This window comes from Accipiter gentilis, chromosome 12, assembly GCF_929443795.1.
Source record: "Accipiter gentilis chromosome 12, bAccGen1.1, whole genome shotgun sequence".
NCBI lineage: Eukaryota > Metazoa > Chordata > Aves > Accipitriformes > Accipitridae > Astur > Astur gentilis.
This window is the reverse complement of record NC_064891.1, coordinates 24694591-24717076: the sequence shown is the minus strand read 5'-3', so window position 1 is coordinate 24717076 and position 22486 is coordinate 24694591. Positions and strand designations below refer to the sequence as shown.

The 22486-nt window shown below is 41.1% G+C and overlaps 1 protein-coding gene across 6 annotated transcripts in view; it reads left to right on the top strand.

Moving 5' to 3' along the window:
* Positions 1 to 22486, top strand: part of WDFY3 (WD repeat and FYVE domain containing 3) — a 186763-nt gene that overhangs the window by 51359 nt on the left and 112918 nt on the right. For all 6 annotated transcript variants that reach the window (XM_049815170.1, XM_049815166.1, XM_049815168.1 and 3 more), the window contains 2 exons: positions 7260 to 7470; positions 11653 to 11776. In XM_049815170.1, coding sequence (XP_049671127.1) covers positions 7291 to 7470; positions 11653 to 11776 — 304 coding nt within the window. In that variant the 5' untranslated portion in view covers positions 7260 to 7290. The remainder of the gene's footprint in view (positions 1 to 7259; positions 7471 to 11652; positions 11777 to 22486) is intronic.

Below are 22486 nucleotides of genomic sequence, written 5' to 3'. Positions count from 1 at the left end.
GCCTCTGCGCTTACATTCATCTAAAAACCAGAAGGTTAAGCTTTCAGGTGATAATATAATGTTCCTTGAGATAAGTTTTAAAATATTTCAGTGGAAAGGAAAATAAACCCACAAAAGCCACAACCCTGAAATAATAGTGTGACCTTGCAAATCCCTGCCTGCACACCTTCCTTAATAAATAATACTTTGAAATACAAAGTATTGGAGTGGGTGTTGATGGTGTTTTCCTGTTGGGAGGATTTCTCAATGAAATAGTTCCTGTTTTAACCAGATGACTAGCTGTTTAACAAGAGGAAAACTTAGTGTAGGAGTAGGCACTTTTATTACTGAGTTGGCACTCTGGTTTTCCTCCAGGCTCTGTCTTACAGGGACGGGGTGATACTCCCCAAATGAGCGTGTGCTAGTTCAGTCCATCAGGGAGAGCTGATGGCTTCCTTTTCAGCAACACAGCTTCCTTGTGCATTATTTTCTTTATGTGTAAGTAGCCGGGTTTTGTTTGGTGGTGGGGGAACGGGAGGAAGTAGTTATGTTCCTTGCTTCTTCTCCTGCTGATGTTTTTGCCTACAAAGAGAATTTATTATTCCTGTTCAGTTCTAAGGACAAATGGATGTGTATCTAGGTCTGTAACAGCTCTGTATTATTTCTTTTGAAGGCCAGAAAATATCCTTTTTAATAGTGCATATTGATGATCATCTTCGGAATGTTAGTATTAACAACATGGGTAGGGAATCTTAAAATCAGGACAGAAATAACAGACATAGTGTGGAGGGAAGTAACAGGTGGAATTTGCTGATCCTAAGGGACTTCTGTGATTCATTGTAGCACCTGAGATAGTTGGGGTGGTGAGCTGGTGTTCCATTATAATTTGCAAAGAGAGAAATTGATTCCTGTTTCACTGCTAAGCTACTGATGTAGTACCAATATAGTGCCTGGAGAAACACTTGACTGTAATTACAAAGCAGATAATTACCTAGCTGCTTTTTAAACTAACACCCTTTTGGAACTAGATGCACAGCTTGGACCTATAATAGCTATTGTGAAAATAAGTGTGTCTCATGCAGCTTCTGTCTACTTTTTTTTTCTCCACTAATGTTTTGATAGCTCTAGTACTATTTCCCATACATTGCCATACCCTAACTTGTTTTAATGAGTTTGTGTACGTGTTATGTTTTTCTCATGGTGTCTGGTTTTGAGCTCTGTAAGTTGGTGGTGTTTTATGTAATGTAATTTCTGATTGTTTGTCCAACAGCTTCCACTGACAGTAGGAAACACTTTAAAATATTATTTTAAAGGGTAGAACTTAACTCTTGAACTAACTCCAGTGAAACTAATTGAGAATCTCATGGGTTCATCTTGTAGGATTCCTATGTACATTTAACAGAAAAGTTAAGAACTTGAAGAATGGGTTTATATCAGAGATGATCAACTGGGTCAGCCTTGCTTATGGTCATGGGAAAATATGCAGCCATCTGACAGCCAGTGAAAGAAAACAAAGGGATTGTTTAAGTAAGGATGCTCATGGTGTGCCTTTACTGCTTCCTTCATTTCTCTTCACAGGGAGACTTTTCTACTTCTACCACTAAGAGAAAACAGTAATGTGTTTTACAAGAGCAGTGTTTTTATTGTTGCTGTCTTTGTGCATGTTTGAAATGTACTCGTCAAGTGTCTTTAGTTTTGGTCCATACAGAGCGTGATGATATGCAGCTGCCATTAATTCACCTTTTTATCTCAAGTACTAGAAGATGGATGCAGTGGGTTGAACTGCTTCAACCCTCCTGATAAACCATGTGCCTGTCACTGTGAGGCTGCGTTATAGAGCTTCCGCTTGCTTAGTTTGCTCTTTAAAATAACTTCTAACTTCTTCCTCAGCTTAAAAAAGCCAAAGACTCAACAGTTGGACCATCCAACTCAAAGGTTCCCTATGAGGAGTGTGCCTGTTTGGACCTGTTGGGGAAGGTAACTCATTAGGGCCATGCAGTAAAGAACATGTGGCTGCACCAGGCTATAAGTGCTGGAAGAGGGAATGTGAAGCAGGAAAGAGCCTCCTCTCCTGAGAACCGGCTTCTGTCCTTGCCTGTTCCACAAAACTCCTCATGAGGCTTTTGGAGTTGCTCTCTAATTGTATCTTCTGTGTACTGGGCATCTAGCTTTGAGATCACAAGTTGACAGGGAGAAGGACATCAGCTGGTCTCTAAGGGATACAGTGCAAGCAAGCAGAAAGAGTCAACCATTACAAGATGCCACATAGGATTAGCTACTCTCCAAAGTTTCTTAAACTAGATATCCAGATTACTAGACATGACCGATTTTAGTGTGTGTGTCTGTTTATTTTGTGTATATTAAGGCTGTTAACATGCCTGTACTGTGGGGCAGATCTATGAAAATAAGTTGATTTAATAGCTGTGAGGCATTCTGATCTGGCAGTGATGAGTGGGACAGAAGAACCCATGAGGAAATGCATCACTGTGTGTGCACAGCAGGCTTTCAGTCTGGGCTGCAGTAACCAAGGTGTAGCATCACGGTCAGAGGGGTGAAGTAACAAAATACTGAGCAGCTGTTTGTGAAGCGAGGGCTGTGTCCAGCTTGTATGCTGAGAGAGGCAGGAGGTCCTTTGGGGGACGATAGGAAGTGAGCGTGCAATTTAACACTGTACTGTAATGCATGTGCAGAGGCAGGCCAAATTCAAGTTCTACAAGCAATTACAAGACAACTGTTCCCTAACTTGTGAGCTGCTTCTCTTAAGGTTCTTTTCCTGTACGCTTTTGCTGTGCAGGACACTTGATTGTCAGGTGCTATTAGCAAGTAGTTGTGAACAGGTGACTTGACTGTTACTGAAAATACTGGAATACTTTCATTTTTGGCATTAAGGAGACTGCCAGCCTTTAATGCTTAATTCAGGTCATGTGGTGGTTACAGCTGACTGTGAAGACTGTGCAGGTGCTTTCGCTTAGTAGAATAGGAAGGTCCTTTCTTCTAGGTATTTTTCATTTGTAGTAAAATGTGTACTGCTTTCTCTTTTGCAGGCCTAAGCTTAAACAAAGAAAACCTCAGTCAAAATATTTACACAGGACATAGTAGCAACATACCACTGTTCTTTGACTCAGCAAACATGTGTAGTGTTCTGGCGTAGTATTTCTAAGGTATCGTTCCTCTGAAGATTTCAGTTGTTTGGTTTGCTGAGGTCTTTTTATTTATTTTAGATGAGTTTAAACATCTCAATATTTTCTTAGGATAAGTAAGTTCTAGTACTGAATATTTACAATGAGGAAACTTTTGCCTGCTGTAAACCATGAATAATCCTTTTCACATGTCTAAGATTTGGGCCTAATGCTGGAGCTCCCAGAGTCCACAGCTATCTTCATTGTATTTCCATAGATAATCTACGCTATGGTAATCAGAAAAAAATATCACTGTATTTGGACTGGCAAAAATAAATTGCAGAAATTCTTTCAGATTTCAGGTACGATGTATTTTGGATGACGTTGCATGAAGCCCATGCTAGTCTTTTTTCTAGCAGGACAGAAACACAGTAGGACTCAGCTATGGAATAATTCTACAAGTAGTATCCACTCTGCTTGAAATTAATATATTGCGTATATTCAAGTTGATCTGCAGTGGAATTGAGGGTGGGCTTTACATCATTCTGAAGACTGAGAATGAGTGGAAAATACTGTCAGAAGAGCTGATCCAGAGGGCTGATAACATTGTCAAAGAAAAGCAGCATGTGGGAAAAATCTCCATGTGTAAATGTCAGTGTAATTACCCCTATCTTCACTTTGTACAGTGCAACATGGACTCTGTATCTGTGAAAAACATCAAGGTAATGAATACTCTCAAAGCAGTGTCTTCTAGGAAGATTTTCTTGAGCGTCGCAGGGGCTTCCTTGGGCCAGAAACCTGAAATTCCATGGCATTGTGGTGTTTTGGTGTGGTGATTGGTTTTTGGGTTTTTGGGGGGGGGTGGGGTGGAGTTCCAGCTGAACTGAGTACACACGTGGAATATATCAATTTTGTAGTGTCTTTTGGTTACTTCTGGAAAAAAAACCCTAAAACAACAAAATGAAATTAATTTGGATGTTATTTACACTATGTTACATCTATTTTCCCCTCCTCTCTGCCCTATCTCTTACTTTGAGGTTGAATACATGATTGTAGTGCTGAATAGGCAGGAGGGGCCATGAATGTGTTGAGAAAGTGAGGACTACTTTAATTGTTCTCTGCTTTTGTCATCTGCCCCAGTGGAGATAAACAGATTACATCTTGGAGAAGCTGTCCCAGTAGGCTCCTGTTACACTGGGAAAATAGTACTTAACATTTATTTAGACTTCTCTGACTATAAGAAAATTGTTAGATCTGGAACTACAACTGTGTGGCTGAACCAGTGCAAATTCCTGTTCTAGGTGTGCACTTAGGCTGAATAAAGCAGTAAGATTTAAAAGAAAAATTGGCTGCGCTAGCAAAAGTCTACAGCAGTGGTGGATTCAATGACATGTTTTGGGTGTTGGATTTAGAGTTCTCAGCATTCGATGAATCATAAAAAGAAATTTAAAATACTATCTTTAAAAGATTTTATGAAAAAGAAAATATTTCCTGCTGCTTAGGCAGGGAAGTTTTGGCTCTTTGAGCTCAGGTGCGGTATTCTGTTAGTTTACATGTTACTACAGTGAGAGAAGAGTTCCCAAACTGAGTTTGAGAAAAGGTGTGGGTTTCTGGAGGAAACACTTCCAGAAACTGTGCTATTTCTTTTTTAACTGTGTGAATAATGCTGATTTGAAGTCTGTAACCTGTGTTATTTCTTAGGCTAAAAAGCAACATTTAGTACTCATTTTTCTTCAAATGTGAAAAGCCAGTGCAAATTTCCAGCATGGGCTGATAATTGCTGACTTGTACATTAGCTTAACTTTTTTGATGACTTCTCGTTTCATAAATTGATTTTTTGCATTATACCAAAAGGTTCATTCGCACCGGTTCCTAATTTTTCTTGCATGTTAGTAAAATTCTGTTTTATGAACACGTGCCAGAAAGGTATTTCGTTCTTGGGTTAGACAGAGAATATTTTTCTTTTGTTAATGTTTCTTACTAGTGGTTAATTATCTTCAGTTTTAAAAGTGTAGTCTTGTCTGTAGCTGGTGTTATTTTCCTGGCTTTAGCACCAAAATACTGTCTTTCCTCGCAACTTAATCTCTGGGTTTGAGTTCTTCAGAAATGGGTATTTTTCCTCCATTACTCTTAATCACAGCACCTTTGGAATCATCACTTCTCCTTTTAATAATTGACCCTTCATGGCAACCTCTATGATAATTTAAATAATTAAGTTCTTTAAGTTTCTTGCTGCAAGGCATTTTCTACTCTTGAATAATTTTTATAGCTGTTACTGACCTTTTTTCCAACCGCCTTGAAGTGATGAGAGGTAGACATTACAATTCTGTGGAGTATTTAGTTTCTGGACTCCTTAAGTTCGTGTATGGAGCTGAAACTGTTTCCCTGTTTCCCCCTTCCTCCTTTCCTTACTTGAACGTAGTTGTGAGAATAGTCCTTTTTGCCACAGTGTCCAATTGGCAATGTCTGTTGAGGGATTTATCTGCTCTGACCCTCTCAACTCTTGTGCAAGGCCCTGCTTGATAGACTTCAGTCTCAGGTTCAGAAGATTTGGTCCATGTTGTTTTGAAGACTAATACAGGGCTAAATACAGATGCTGTGTCATATCTGTGAAATGTTTTAAAACGTGTGCACCAATTACATGGTAAAGCAGAACCTGGGCAAGATCAAGCAGGACTTGAGAGCCCTGGGGGGCATGAGTGAAGGGGACAGAAGCCCAACTGATCTTCTACTTTATCTTGCCAATTGGAAATAGGGGTGCAGGCAGAGGTTGACACATCATGCAGATCAACACCTGGCTTTGTGGCTAGTGTCATCACCAGGGCTTTAGCTTCTGTGATCGCAGAAGGTTCTTTGGCAAATACAGATTACTGGGGAGAGGTGGGATCCACATACCTAGGAGAGGGAAGAGAATCTTTGCTGGCAGATTGGCTGATTCAGTGAATCATGCTTTAAACTAATAAGCTTGGGAGATGGGGTCCACAGCTGAGACACTTGTGTACTCACAAGCAGCAGGGTGGATGAGTGTACCTACCAGAGCAGTGACGAATGTGCTCCAACCCTCCAAAAAGGTTCCGCCAAAAAGGTGAGAGAGTTGACAGTCAAACTGAAACGCTTCTGTACCAATGCACGCAGCATGGGTAACAGCCAGGAGGAGCCGGAAAGCTGTTATCTGACCACTATCACTGAAACTTGGTGGGATGAATCATGACTGGAGCACTGCAATTGATGGCTAGAAACTGTTCAGGAGGCAGAGGCCAGGCAGGAAAGGGGCGGGTGTTGCCCTCTATGTTAAAAAATGGATTGATTGCACAGTGCTTTTTTATTGAAGCAGCAATGCACAAGTGGAGAGCTTATGCATGAAAATTAGAGACCAAGCCAACAAAGGAAGCCTCATGGCTGTTTTTTACTAAGACCGCATATCCAGAGGAGGACATTGATGAAGTGTTCTTACTTCAACTACAGGAAGCATCACACTTGTAGACCCTGATTCTGCTAGGAGACTTCAGCCACCCTGACATCTGCTGGAAAATATGATCTTTAAAGGTCCCTTCCAACCCAAACCATTCTAAGATTCTAAAACAAGTTTCTTATGCTGCAGGATGGAGAAGACCAAGTTGTTCTGCAGACCCAACAGCTGAGGTGCAAGATGAACGATAGCTCCATTGCATAGCCTTGTGTACTTGCCATAGGAAAGTCAGGAGGAAATTTAAGCATGCCTCTGTATGATAAAGCCAATGTCTGAGAGAGTTTGAAGGTCTTGTTTGATTAAATTTTAAAGTATATAACTGGTACTGATTTTATTCTAGAATTATTTTGAGAATACTCAGCAATATGTAGATAACACTGCTGTAAATGCTGTGTAATGTGCACCAAAAATCATATAAATCATCTAATAAAAAGTATCAAAGCGTTTTGCGGTGTTCGAAGCCTGGTCAGTCATGCTTTGTGCTGAAGAGTATTGGATGTTTTCCTGTTTCAAGTTGTTGGCTTTAAATCCTCTAGGCACGTACAAATCAATGCCTGGCATATAAAATTAGCTAATGCTCTTCACTGCACTGTGGTACTTACTGTGAGAGAGGGTGCTATATATTTAAAGGCTTTGATGGAATAATGCCTAAATCTGTTGTACTCAGTAAGTTCATTTTCCTTTCTGAACAGGATACAAGGGAGCTTCCAGAAGTCAGTCAAGATGAATATGGTGAAGAGGATCATGGGCCGGCCACGGCAGGAGGAGTGTAGCCCCCAGGATAACGCGCTGGGCTTGATGCATCTGCGTCGCCTCTTCACAGAGCTCTGTCATCCTCCACGGCACATGACCCAGAAAGAACAAGAAGAAAAACTTTACATGATGTTGCCGGTGTTTAACAGGGTAAGCCAGAGAATCTGCAAGAGGGCTTTTCTTTATTTGAATTGAATGCTCCTATTTTGTATTCCCAAGACCTTTGGATCTAGCACAACAGAAGATTTTCTTCCATTGGCATCCTTCCAATTTTCCCCTGCCGTTGGAGATTTCCTTCTATTATTGCTTTTTCTGAAGTACAATCCACAGTTGCATGTAGACTGTCACAGAGCTTTTCTGCAGAGCTTGCTGTTATTAGAGTCATCTGACTTCCAAACTAAACTTACTTGTAGCAAGTTTATACCCACTTGTTTGTGTGACAGCACTGTTCTTGAGTCTAACTCTTCTCCCATCTTTGCGTTTATTGTACTGATGCGTATTTAGTGATAACAATCGTAATATCTCCTGTTCAGACTTGTTTTTTCTAGGCTACATGAGCTGAACAATTTTAATCTCCTCTTGTGATAAATTCTCTATATTCTCATCGCCTTCTAGCCCTTTTCCTATGTATTGAGTCTGAATCCCTCTTCTTGGACAAGGGGGATTTTGAACAAGCAATCTGTAAGGAAGATGTAATAGCCACTTGTACAGTGCCATTCATATTTCACTACTCCCTTGTGCTCAGGCATTGAGATTTTATTTGAAGACAGGACTGTGACGATTTGTCACTGGAATTAGTAGGAGCTAAATTCTCCTAATGTCTTATGTCACTCAGCTACTCTGCCACTTCATTGTGAATAGTAACTTTGATGGTAGTGTTAAGGTCTTGAAAGAGTAGTAGGTATAGATCTAGCTTTCCTTTTTTTTCCTGCTGTGACCTGCACCACTGTTCCTGAAGCTTTTCTTGGGTGATGGATTTGTGCTTGTATACACTACTGTGGAGAACTGGAATAATCCAAAAACTCAAATGCAAAATCTTGATAGGAAAATCAACTTGGCTTTCTCTTTTTTAGATTGATGTTTTGTTGAAAGTATGGCTTATGATGGTGTTGAACATTGAACTGCTTACATGCTGTGTAGACAAATTAATCCTAGTCAAGTTATAGTATTAATAGGATTTTCAGTCTACTAGGTAGCATGCTTTAGTGGATATATCCCCTAAATGTCATTCTGTTGCCTTAGGTCTTACTCCTAGTTCTACTGGTAACCTGTTGTGTGAGTTTGGGAGAAGTAATCTCGGTTCATCTGCTTCCTCTTGAATTTATCTGCTTGGATTGTGTGCCCTTTAGTTATGGACTTTCTTAATTTGTTTTTGTAAATTAGCACAATGGAATCTTTATCTTGGTTTGAGCCTGTGAAGGTGATTTTGATGTAGTTACGTTTAGAAATCTCCCTTTGGTGGTCACAGGTGGCTGATGAGAGGGGGAGGGGAGAGAGAGAGTGTGTGTCTGTGTCTGAGTCTGAGATCCAGGAAATAGTTCTGGAAGAAGCGTGATTTTTACTAAATGCAGAGATCTAGAGGGAGGAAGGTAAATCTGTTTCCCATGGGCATTCAAGTGGCCAGCAACAGGCAGCCAGTTAAATAACCAGTGTATCCAGGAGCAATTTCGAGGCTTTCTTGCTTAACCATGTATGAGTTTTGGGGTTTCTGTGTTGTTTGTTTATTTTATTTTATTTTTAATGTCTTCAGAGGTATCAGAAGTTTTGCATGAAATGCAGTTCCATTTTCTTCTTGATATTTTGAGGATTATTAATCAGTAAATCTAGAGGAGCTAAAGCATTCTTAACTTTGGTTTATAGATACAGCATGTCTCAAACATTCTGTAGTTTAAACCATCTTGCTAGTTCTGGTAATGAATGGGTTTACAGACCATTTCTGCTTCCTCATTGTTCAGGGAGGCTTATGAAATGATGAATCACGTAGTAATGAAAAGCTAAATCAGTGCATAATTAACAAAAGATTGGCCTTCTGGTAGAGTACTCAAAAGGCTCCTTTCAGAGTTCAATGTGTTTGCAGAAGCATTGCTCTACCGGCATGGTAGTAATGCTTTTGCAGTGTATGAAAAAAAGTGGATGGAATGATGAAGAGGCTGGTTTTGAATGAGTAGTACACTGTTTACATTTTCTTGGAAGAGCTTTGGTTTTCCTTATTAAAAAGACAGTTTACTGGTAAAATGTTTCATGTCCTATTCTTGGTTTTTACTACCACCTTTAGTCAAAGAGTATATCAATATCCAGTGCAGATGCTTGTTCTAATAGTGCAAACTTGGTTATGGGACAGCTAATTAAAAAACAGTTTAGCTCAGTCAACCTTTTACTGTAACTTTGAGCTCTCTGCATTTCCTGGAATCTGCTGACAACTCTAGGCAAGCTCAGGATGGGTAACAGGGCTCTTAGTTTTTCGTCTTTCCTTGCTCTGAGTGAAAGAGCTTTAAACAGTTAATGATGACAAGATGCTCTGCCAATGTGCGTTCCAGTCTAGATAATCTTGCGTAGGTTATACCAGTGAACACTTGAGAGGCCCTCTTCCCTTCTTATAGTGTTGTGGAAGCTAGAGGCTCTTGGATGAACTGGGAGCTGACGCATACAACTGTAAAAGGAGGTCTTGTGAAAAGTTTAGGGAAATTTGGATTGTCTGTACTGGGAATGTTGTGTAGTCTCTAATCCAAATAAAGGGTGTTTTTCTTGGTCTGCCAAAAACAGTCGTCTGCTTGGAATGTCTGGGCCCCTGTTTGCTTGCTTTATTGATAATGGTGGTTGAAATTTCCTGTATGAGAAATACTTACGTTTTTAGTGAAAAATATTTTTATTGAGAGGAGACTGAGTGTTCAATTTGTATGTTGTATTTCTGGCTCTGCTTCATCATGACTTTGCAACGTGAGTAGGCAGGAAAAATATTTTTGGCTGTTCGGTAATGTGCCAGCGCAACTGATACTAAAAGGAGTAAGAAGTCAAACTTGGACAAAGGTTATTCTGTCTTCTGCCTTTTAACTTTTCTTCAGTAACTTTGGGGTTCCAAGGTAAGCTGGTACAGCAGTTATCTTGCATCCCTGTTGGCTGTAATATTGCAGATTTCACTGCTTGTCCCTAGACTTAAGAGTGACCTCAGTCAAGTATGTCAGCAGCTCAGCTGTAATAGTATAACTGGGTCACCCAGTTGAGTGTGAAGCAGCTGTTGAGTCCAAATCAATTGTATTGCTGTAGATCACATCCTCTGATACGCAAATATAACATGTTGAACTAAAGTTTTATTAGAAAAATGCTGTAATCTTTTATGCTTCCTGGCTCATCGGTGACACTCCTGCAGATGTAAATGAGCAGAGAAGTATTGAGACCATTCAGGTGTTTAGCAGGCTCTTCTGTTTTTTCAGCACTGACACAAGTAATGATACCAGAATTTGGATTGGATGCTTTGTTTGATAATCAATATCATGGTTTTACTGTGACAGTTTTAACACAAGGTTTACATCAGAAATGTGGATGGAGACTGCTTTTTGCGTGCAATCTTAAATGAAAAGTAAATTAACTCAACAACTAGTTAATCCATTTTGAGATAATGTTGTGTTCTGTAGCTTATTGCAGTACCACAGAGTTAACGCATTTCTCCCTGTTAAATGTGATTCAATAATTTAATAACCAAATTAATGTTTAATAATGAAGAATAACTTATGAGAATTAAGTGAAAATTTACAAAACCCCCAAATATTCCCTGGTAACTACTGCTGTTATGTTCAGGAGGATCTCAAGAGAGGCCTTGGGATGCCAGCAACGTGGGAGGCTTCCTGGTGTCGTCAGTTTAGCGAGGGAAGACTTAACAGGGCAGTTCTACTTCCTAGTCTCTTCTAGATTTTACATGCATTGTTCTGTACATGCATTTCACCCCTGTGGGATGTTTAAGTGCAGCAGATAGTAAAAGAGTTGCTCTTAAAAACGGAACTCCTGTTGGAGAATTTACTCTGGTATCTAATCTTTATCCCATTATGTGCAATCTCAGTTTTTTGGGGCTCTGGGGTTTTCATGTTGCAAGAAAACTTGTGATTCCCTTTTTCCCCTTCATTTATCAGATCTTACCTCCCTGAATGATGACTTAATTTCAACTATGAATGTATCGTAGAGCACGCACTGTGAAAACCAATACAGTGATGAATACTGCAGCAGGAAAACAAAAAACTTGTAATCTCCATAGTAATACTTCTTTGCAAAGGAAGGTAGTCCATAGTGATCCTTGTAAACTGAATAACTTTTTGATGCATCTATTTTTCATTGTTTTAGGTGTTTGGAAATGCTCCTCCAAGTACAATGACAGAAAAATTTTCAGACCTCCTGCAGTTTACTACTCAAGTTTCACGATTGATGGTGACTGAAATTCGACGGAGAGCATCGAATAAGTCCACAGGTATTGCATGGGGCACAAGTTTGGGCTTTGAGATGTGCATCATGAATTTCAGATGAGTCAGAATACTATGAGCTGCCATCCACAGCAACTGTGCAGGCTCAAAAATTGAAGTCTTTGCAGTGAAAATGCATTGTCTTCTGTTTCTTTGGGCTGAGAGAGAGAGGAGGAGGAGGCTAGAGATTTCTTCCCTGGGTTATGGTGAAGGTAGAGTTCCACAAACTTGACAACACATCAAAGACAGAGGAGTGAGCTAAGTTGTGTCACTTACTAATAGAAGGAGACCAAGAACATGCATGTGGACAGCTGCTGTATCTTGCCTGAGGTGCCTGTTGGTGCTGTGTTTTGTCCCTTGGATATGTTAACATTCCAAAAACATGCATTTTAAATTAGCTGTTGGCCTGGAAGCTAATAAGATGGGAAAGTACAGCAAGTCCCATGTTAGGACCAATACAGCCAGCCCTAGAAAAATGTTAGTGGATTCCTCTTTTGCTCTGTTTATTAAACGTCAGGGTGAGATTTGGTTCTGTTGAACCCTGGACGTGTCAGAACCTGACCGTGTATTGGGAGTTGCATAACTGAGGACAATGTGCGAAGAAGGCATGTTTCATTAGCTGTCCTGATTTCCTCTTCTGAACGTGAGCGCTTCCAAGAAGTATCAAGTTTTTGTCTACTAGATAAATTTTAAGATCTGTGCTGGCTTCTCAGTTTGGATTTGGTGGTAAATAAGGAAATAGAGGGCTGGAAAAGACTGTGCAAATTATTATGCTTGAAGTCAGGAGTCACAAACTGTGCCAATTACAATTTCTTTCCATTTTAAGTAGAGTGACTAACAGTGAAACATTCCAGATGGCTAAACAGATATCGTAGACAAAACCAGTTCTCTATGGGTAAACAGGCGCAAAAATGCCTTTTCTTTGGGTATTTAGGGAAAGTGAATGTCCAACAGCTGTGCTGGCAGAATGGTGGTGTTCATTTGACCTTTTTTTCTGGGGAACATCTGTTATGCCTGCTAGTCAGTTGGACTCTGTTAAGAATGGCCATTTTTGTGTGTTTATTACTTAAGGCATACCTCTCCTTGTTGCTCCAAGATAATCCAGTTGTCATCCTTGAAACCTCACAAGTCAGAGGTAGATTTTGTTGTTGGTTTGGGGGTTTTTTCTTGTTCTCTAACCCACTTGGAAACTTAACCACAATGACTTAGAAGACAGTTTCGTACTCTTCTAAGCTTTAATGTAATGAGTACCAATGTTTTTATTAAAATGGAAAGCAGTCATTTTTTTTCTGCTATCAAGATGGCTATTACTTCGGTCAGTAAACCCTTCTCAGACCTCACATAAGAAAGCCCGATAGGTCTGTGTTCTGCAGTTGCATTGTGACTCTTGGTAGGACCAGGGAGTTGCAGTTTGCTCTCCAGAAATGATAACTAACAAGCTGTTAAAACTCATAGTTTGCAGACTTCCGTGGTAAATTGTTGTTGTGCTTTAAGGCCAGCCAGCAATAAAGCACTATGGAGCCCCGGTAGGATGAGGAGAAAATACAAAGAAAAGCTCGTGGGTTGAGACAAGGACGGGGAGGGATCACTCCCCACTTATGGTCATGGGCAAAAACCAGACTCAACTTGGAAAAAACCAAAACCAATTTAGTTTATTACAAATCAAATCCAAACAAGGATACTGAGAAGTAAAACCAAACCTTAGAAACACCTTCTCCCCACATCCCCTCTCCTTCCTGGCTCAATTCCACTCCTGCTTTTCTCTACCTCCAGGGAATGGAGGTTTGGGGTCAGTTCATCACACCTTGTCTCTGCTGCTCCTTCCTCCTCAGAGGGAGGACAACTCCTCACCCTTCCCCTGCTCTACCGTGGGGTCCCTCCCACGGGCTGCAGTCCTTCACGAACTTCTCCAACGTGAGTACTTCCCAGGGGATGCAGTCCTCCATGAAGTTTTCCGGCACGGGTCCTTTCCACGGGCCGATCTTCAGTCACAAACTGCTCCAGTGTGGGCTTTCCCATGGAGTCACGGCCATCTTCGGGGGCATCCATGTGCTCTGGCATGGGGTCCTCCATGGGCTGCAGGTGGGCATCTGCTTGCCCCCTTACCTCCGTGGGCTGCAGGGGGACAGCCTGCCATGTCTCCAGGGGCTATACCTCCTCCAGTGCACCTCCTCCCCCTCCTTCTTCACTGACCTTGGTATCTGCAGAGGTGTTCCTCTCACATTCCAATCTCCTCCCCCACTGCAGGTTTCCCTTCTAAAATCCATTCTCCCAGAGGTGCTACCACTGTCACTGATGGGGTCGGCCTGGGCCAGAGGCGAGTCTGACTTAGAATCATAGAATCATTTCTGTTGGAAAAGACCTTCAAGATCATCGAGTCTAACCATCAACCATGCCCCCTAAACCATGTTCTGAAGTGCCTTGTGTATGTGCTTTTTTAATACCTCCAGGGATGGTGACCCAACCACTTCCCTGGGCAGCCTGTTCCAATACCTGACAACCATTTCAGTAAAAAAATTGTTCCTAATATCCAACCTAAGTCTCCCTTGCCACAACTTGAGGCCATTTCTTCTTGTCCTATCTCCAGCCACCTGACAGAGGAGACCAGCACCCACCTCGCTAAAACCCCCCTTCAGGTAGTTGTAGAGAGTGATAAGGTCTCCCCTCAGCCTCCTCTTCTCCAGGCTAAACAGCCCCAGTTCCCTCAGCTGCTCCTCACAAGACTTGTGCTCCAGGCCTCTCACCAGCTTGGTTGCCCTTCTCTGGACACGCTCCAGCACCTCAATGTCTTTCCTGTAGTGAGGGGCCCAAAACTGAACACAGGACTCGAGGTGCGGCCTCACCAGTGATGAGTACAGGGGAACAACCACCTCCCTGCTCCTGCTGGCCACACTATTTCTGATACAGGCCAGGATGCTGTTGGCCTTCTTGGCCACCTGGGCACACTGCTGGCTCATATTCAGCTGGCTGTCAACCAGCACCCCCAGGTCTTTCTCTGCCAGGCAGCTTTCCAGCCACTCTTCCCCAAGCCTGTAGCGCTGCATGGGGTTGCTGTGACCCAAGTGCAGGACCCAGCACTTGGTCTTATTGAACCTCATACAATTGGCCTCGGCCCATTGATCCAGCCTGTCCAGATCTCTCTGTAGAGCCTTCCTACCCTCGAGCAGACCAACACTCCTGCCCAGCTTGGTGTCATCTGCAAACTTGCTGAGGGTGCACTCAATCCTCTCATCCAGATCATTGATAAAGGTATTAAACAGAACAGGGCCCAACACTGAGCCCTGAGGAACACCACTTGTGACCGGCGGACAACTGGATTTGGCTACAATGTGACTACAGCTCCAGTCGCCACAACCCTTTGGGCTTGTCCATCCAGGACATGTAGCCCGGGAAGCTTCTAGCAGCTTCTCATAGGAGCCAACCCTACAGCGCCTGCCCCGCTACCAAAAACCCTGCCACGCAAACCCAGAACAGTTGTTTAGAGCTAGATATGCATTTTGTGTGATAGTAGGAAAAAAAAAAAATTCTTGGCTTTTTAGAATATGTTTTATGTTAAAGACATAATATTGTGTCTATGGATTATGAAGGCTCTTGCATTGGTTTTTTTTGTTTTTTTTTTTTAAACTTCCATTCTTTTTGTGTACCAAATAAAAAGATACAGCATATCTTCATAGCTATTAACAGGTAATTATATCTTCTAGCATGTTTTAAAAGTGGAAAACTTCAGTAACAACTATATGCAGGAAATGTCTCTGGTAATATCCAAGTGCAAATTCCTGATGGTGTGGAGTGCTCTGTTTAAGTCAACAAAATTGCGGAGCTTGTTTTAGAGACAAGTTTTCCGTACAAACATTATCAAAAGTCAACTTTACATAGTTAATGAAAGGGAAGAAATTTCACAAGAACTTGCTTTCTATCTATAAAAAGATAAATGTGTTGGCAGTATTTTACAGTTGGGAATGTGGTATGATTAAATCTTACCTCTTGGTGTGTTGTTGGGTTTTCTGTTTGTTTTTTTTTTAAATCCATCTTATAATGGAGCACAGGGCAATTTTTTTTTCATCAGGCCTTTGAATATTTATGCTAATAGCTATGTGAGTAATGCGTGCCATCGTGGAGGCATATCTCAGTTATTCTTGGCAGACTGTAGTAGTTTTCTCAGAACAGCATTTCATGATTCAGTAGTAACTGTTCCAGCACCCTATCTGAAGTAGTCTCTGAATGTTGCTATTGTAGGTAGTTGAAACTGTAGTTGAACACGTCTTATTTCTGTAATATGGATGTAACCTTAGAGTAAGAAAAACAAAGTAGTTAAAATTGAGTTAAATTATCTTGTACATTTAAGTCTTTGCTGTACAACAGTGATAATTTGCAGGTGACAGTAATAACCATAACTATGAGCATTAGTGCATGGTTTCCCTTGCCCTGGGGTATCTAGTCTGTTTTAGAAGATGGTGGGGTCATGGCTGAGATAGCTTTATATACTTGAGATTTTTAGCTGCCAAATTTTCCACAAATAAATCCAATTTTGTGTCTGAATTGATCAAAAAGTTGTGGTAGCACTATGCTAAAATATACATTCAAACATCTATTTTTAGTTTAGCCTCAGTTCTGAAATGAACCTTTCTTTTGGGAGCAAGTGCATCTGGCTCACGGTTGAAAAAGATTTCTTAAAAAAGGGACAGGGACAGCTGGAATCTTGGTAGAATAAATGTGGCTACTAATGCCTACTTTGGCTACTGATGCTGGAGAGAAAGCAACACTTCTATTTCATGTATTTTTCAAAAGACATACCCTGGTTCCTCTGTGATTTTGCGAATATTTCAATAGCATGTCCTAGAGTGTTTGGCACAGACCCCAATGCAAAGATAAGCGTGCGACAGGGAAGGTTGGTTCAGGTGATCCCTCTGGTACAGACAGTGGGACTTGTGTGCTGTTTCAGGCCAGGCTGATGCACAGTGGAGTGTACTCCCCAAAGTCCTCTATGTGGAGGTGGCTTGTGTGCAGGTAGGCAGGAGAGCTGCTGTCTGCATGCCACAGGTGATGTGAGCTGAATAGCCTGGGACCTTTTGGTTTGTCATTTCAGTGAGTACCTGTACCTTGTACACGAGAAATCCCAACTACTGAATAGTTTCACATTGCAGACTTAAAGGTAAGTGCATAAAGTTGTCCTCCCTGGTACAAACTGTGAACCTAGGTATCCGAGCAGTGGGTTCCCAGCTGTGGTCACCAACAAACAGAAAGCAAGAAACAGAGGAAGTAGAGAGTACACCTTTTTCTTTCACTCTTAACAGCGTTTCAGCAGTTGAGTGTGATCTGGTATCTTGTAGTGGTTATTCCATTTACTAAAATAGGTTTCTTAGTCCTATGTTGTCTGCATCTCAAGCACACCAAATGACATACTGACAGCTTCCGTTATTTAATGCATTAGGATATATGAACACTTGATACACAGGGAGGTTCAGAATGATTCCCTTAGCGATGAGCAATTCTGCAACCTGGATGGTCCTTCCCCAGTCAGGTGTGGGGACAATCCATGAAACCTCTGCAGAAGGGTAGAAAATTGAAGAATGAGAAAGCAAAACAGTTCCACAGGACTGGAACATTTTAACCTCCTTTGAAGATCAATTTCAAAAGTTTGTTGTGTTTGGGGTTTGTTTGTTTTGGGGTTTTTTTATGATTTCATGTGTGCTAGTCTGTGTACATCACTGTTTTATGCACCTTTTAAATTCAATTTAGATGCGTCTTCGTTGATTTCAGTCAATGTTTCATTCCATATTTGCAGCATTCGCTGTATGTATTTGTCTCTCAGTATTTACTATTTAATGCTAAATTTATTTTTACCATACCTCTAGGCTGTTCAGCTAATCCCGCCTACCTCCACAAACAACATTTTCCGTTACTGTTTATATGGTCTGAATGTTGTGGTGGTTTGGTTTTTTGGGTTTGGTTTTGTTTTGGGGTTGTTTGTTTGGTTTTTTGGGTTTTTTTTTGGTTTTTTTGTTGTTGTTGTTGTGGGGTTTTTTTTCCCCCAGTTGGTTGGTTTTTTGTCATGTCTTTCCCCTCCCTTCTTTCTCTTCCTCTCAGTTTCACTGATTTACTCAAACTGTTTCACCAGTGAAAATGCTTTTAACCTCTTTAGGCATTTCTTTAACAGATCTGCCAAAAGACTATCATTATCTCATATTCAAATCAGTTTTGGAGACCAAATTGATAAACATTCATCATCATAATGTTTAACCATTGCAGAAAACTACATCAGTAGTTTTTATTTTGCCTCTGACTATGCCTACCTTTATTCTTTTTTAAAAATGCATTGATCTGCAAACTATGCTTTTATTGTTCATTTTTATTGCAGTTTACCTCTGTCACATCAGCAGAACTAATTTTATGTTTGTCTTAAATACACAAGAGTTAGTGTTATTTGTTCAATTGCATCTCGCATTTGGGGTAAGTTACTGATGGTAGTTAAAGGAAGCTTCTTATCTTCTACTGATAAGTAGCCTTTGGGGCTCCTCCCATAATGAAGTCTGAAGTTTTCCTGATAGTGTTACTTGTAGCGTGTGCTTCTCTTTGAAGAGTTGAGGATCTTTCTTGCTAAAATAAGTGGACTTAGGGGCTGCTTTCAGATGTTAGTTAACTTTTCTGTTGAGAAGAGAGTATCTTGGAAATGGTCTCATATGCTGTGACTACGTCTTGGGTTTTTTCCATTTTATATATGTATATATGTTTTTCCTGTCCTGTGGGTGACTCTGCTTTACAAGGCGATTCTGTTTTGAATTTATTGAAATTGCTCTGAAAGGGAAGCAGTGTCCGATCAGCTACTCATCAGGAGTGAGTTCTGATGAATGACTGCCATATTTTGTTACTTTTGGTTAACCTTCAATTTATTTTTGATGCTTTTTACTAGATCTTATGCAAGGCAAGTGTAGTGCAATATACTGCCTTTCCAGGAGATCCTAGAAAGTCTGATCTTCTGTCAGCTGGGTTAGTGATGCTAAATGCTGGCATAGTTGAGTTGTTTATCTTTGGATGAGCAGCTCTCAGTTTCTGCATACTGCAGAGGCGTCATCCACTTTATATCTGTGGCTTGTGACAACAGCACTGCACTGTTCCTGATGATTGAAGGAAGACTGTTTGCCATCCCATTTTTGTTTGGGTTGATACTTCTCTCTTACTATCTAGGCATTTGGAACAACTTGTATTCTTTAACTTTAGGTATCTGACTGTGTTTCCAGGCATTCCCATGAGAAGTAGTAGAGACTTCTTGAACGGTTGATTAGAGAAGGGGTCCCTGACTTCAGCTTGTTCCCTATCACCCCCGACACACCCACCCATACCTCCTACTCCCCCCCCACACTCCCTTTGGCATATGCAGTTATTGTTTCACTAATATTCCCTTCTAGGATAAGAATAAGCTATATAAAAGTCTGATGACGTTATTATATGCTGTTTATGGTACTAGAACATCTAACAAAAAGCTTCATGTGCTGAATTTGTCCTTTAGTTCTATTGCTATAGGCAATAACGTTGCTTGTAATGCAATGCTGCTTTTTGCTAGCAATCTGAATGGGTCTAATCCCATTGCTTTCCATCTGCTCCTTTTCTGAAGTCGAGGATGCAAAGCACCCATGTCACCTCTTACGTATGAAACAAATTCTGGTGTTTTATTCTACCAAGCCTCTATCCCATATATACTGAATCCATGCTGAAAAATCTGACTACTGTGTATTAACCATGTAACCACATAATCGTGGTCATAACTTAGGCATATGTGCTTGTACAGCTGTCAGAATATGTATGCTTACATATTTTATAGGTTTTTCCTCTTTGCTCTTTTGCTGTTTTTACTAGCTAGCATATCCCCATCCTAGATTTAGTGGTTTGTTCTGCAGAAGTTGAAGGGCTGAGGACATCTGGGTGGAACATAGAGAGGATGTTATATTGAAAAGATTACTTGAGCACTTTAAAACCAGGGAAAAGGTACAAGAAATAAATTAAGACTAGTGCTGATGATAGAAATTAATCTTAAATGATAGTGCTATCAAATTTACTCAGAGCAGATGACAAGAGAACTTCCTGCACTTAAAATGCTGTCTGTGTTTTAGGTAGTGCTTAATTAAGACTGACAGTTTTGAAACTATTTATAGTGTTGAACTGCTATGCCATTTAGGTTGCCAGCAGCATGACAACTTTTTCAGAAGTATATACTTAACCCCTGAGTCTCACTCTCAAAAATTATTAAAAGAGCCCCTGTTGCACAGATGGCTTTTGAAGACTATGCCCAAAGGGGGCTGTGCACACCCTGTTTGGTACCAGTTGTACCTCCTTACAGTCAGACTGATTGCCTAGCTCTGTCTGTGGTCAGATGGAAAGAGAACGGGCCTACTAAATATCACCTAATGCTGGGCTGGTGGGGCACTGTCATTGTAGAAGCAGCACATGCTTCAGACATGCTTGACACTTAGAATTTAGGAAAGTGGCTTTTGCCAGGAATTCTGGCATTTTGTGTATGCCTCTAGTGCAGGACCTGTGGCTGTGGCATGGCTGTTGTGCTTTGTAAGTTGGTCTGCTTATACACCCAACCATCCGGCCAATTTTTTGCACTGATGGTTTTTGGAAAACGAAGTGCCCACCAGGTACGTCAGGTCAGCATGCTGGTAAGTTGCTGCATGTCTGCATTTGTGCGAGTTTTAAAAATTGTGTTACCTTTCATCTTGGTATTCCAAGCTTTGTTTTATCTGTCTCGTGCAGGGATTTGGTAGGTGCCTCTCCTTGCTTCAGCACCACCATTGGAAAAGCCAGCAGTTTGTACAAAAACCTGTTATGGGAATAAGGCTGCAAAACAAAAACATGGGAAAATAGCCATTGCACAAATGAACCAAATCTGGATTTTTACCTTAAATCTGTCTCTCTTTCTGTATCTGTTTTTCTAGAATTATGACTATAAAAGGGTTTCTGGGCTTTAGGGAAAAATACATCCTCTTTGTACTGGAAGGAAATGAAACTGACACCAGCATGGGTGATGTGAAATCCCCCTGAGTGAGACATCAGATAGACCTTTTTCCCTGTGAGACAAAATCACAGAATAAGAGAGGCCTCTTGTCAAACCTCCTGCTCACAGCCAAACCAACTGTGAGATTGGGACCAGGTTGCGCAGGCGGCTTGATCCTGTTGTGTCTTGAAAACCTCCAGGGCTGGAGACAGCACAGCCTCTCTGGGCCCCCTTTCACTGCATCTCTGTCCTCAGGGTGGGAGGAAATTTCTCCTTATATGCAGTCTGAACCTCTCTTGATTTAAGTGTGCTGTCTCTCACTCTGCAGCCTTGCAGTGCTGTGAAGAGCCTGGCTCTGACTTCTAGCTAGCTCCCCCCGCTGTGGGCACTGAGGCTGCTGTTTGGTGCCCCTGAGGCTGTCCCTGCTTCTGGCTGAGCAAGCCCTGGTTCCTCAGCCACCGCTCACAGGGCTGGTGCTCCAGCTCCCAAACATCTCAGTGGCCCTCAGCTTGAACTCCTGTTGGATCATTGTCTTCCCTGTATTGCATTGGAACCAAAACTGGATGCAGCATTCCACTCATGATCTAACAAGTGTTGTGCGGAGTGGGGCAATCACTTTGCTTCATCTACCAGCTGTCCTCCTATTGATAAAAGTGATTCTTTACACCTTGCTTTTTGTTATGTCGATTCACTGGTGTGGCTGATGGCTTTGACTCTCTATGGTGGTAGTCTCTCCTGGGAAAAGTTATTGTTGGGAACGTAGTGAACAACTGTAGACATCTTCTAGGATCAGCTGCTTCATAGGTTAACTAGTCCAGCTCAGCTTACAGTCTGGTGCTCCAGAAAATTATCTTTTCAGTGTAGTCAGTGCTAGAAGTCTGATAAGTACTTTGCCGTATAAAATGTGTTTACTTTAGAACAAACTCCTTCACAGGTATGTGCTGGGAAATCTTGACAGAAGATGAAGCAAACAAACCAAGATTAAAATTGAATTTTTCTTCAGTTGCTGATTTATTGGTCCATTAGTAATTCCTTTGTAATTCCTTTTTTAAGCAATATTATGCACCTTTCTTTTCTGTCCTAGTTGACAGTAAAAGCACTGAAGATGATTGATATGCAGTTATTAATGAAAAATGGGTTTAGATTTCCCTTAAGGGTAATGGACAGTCATCATGACTGGCATCATAGATTTCTTAACGTAAGTGTGTATTCAGACAGCAGTGAATAGGATTGCAGTTTCTGTTGATTTATTTATTAAGCCTGATAACTTGTTTACCAGGCTGAATATTTATCTTTGGCTCTGCCTGATAGGGAATAGCATCTGATTCCAGAAGTGGTCCCCAGATCATAAGAATTAGCTATAAGTTGTTAAGGTTTTCATTTTCCAAAAAATGTAGGATGAGCATGCGGTAATTGCTGATCTTAGTCTTGATTTTAATTTTTGGTCCTGTTTTTTATTTCTTTCTGTACCTCTCCTTCCCTCCAGTCTTTCCCATTATCCTCTGTACTGTTGTTTCAGTGCAGTGCTTTTTTTCAGAAATTGAATATCAGCTTTTCCCACTGAGACCACTAAGCGATGGTGACTTCATGTCTCTGGAAGAGTGTGTTGTATTTGATAAAGCCAAAATACTCAAACAAAAGTTGCTGCATGTTACTGAAATCTGTCTGCTGGTTTAAAGGATGATGCATGACCTAAAAACGTACTTTTTGCAGCCTTGCTAGT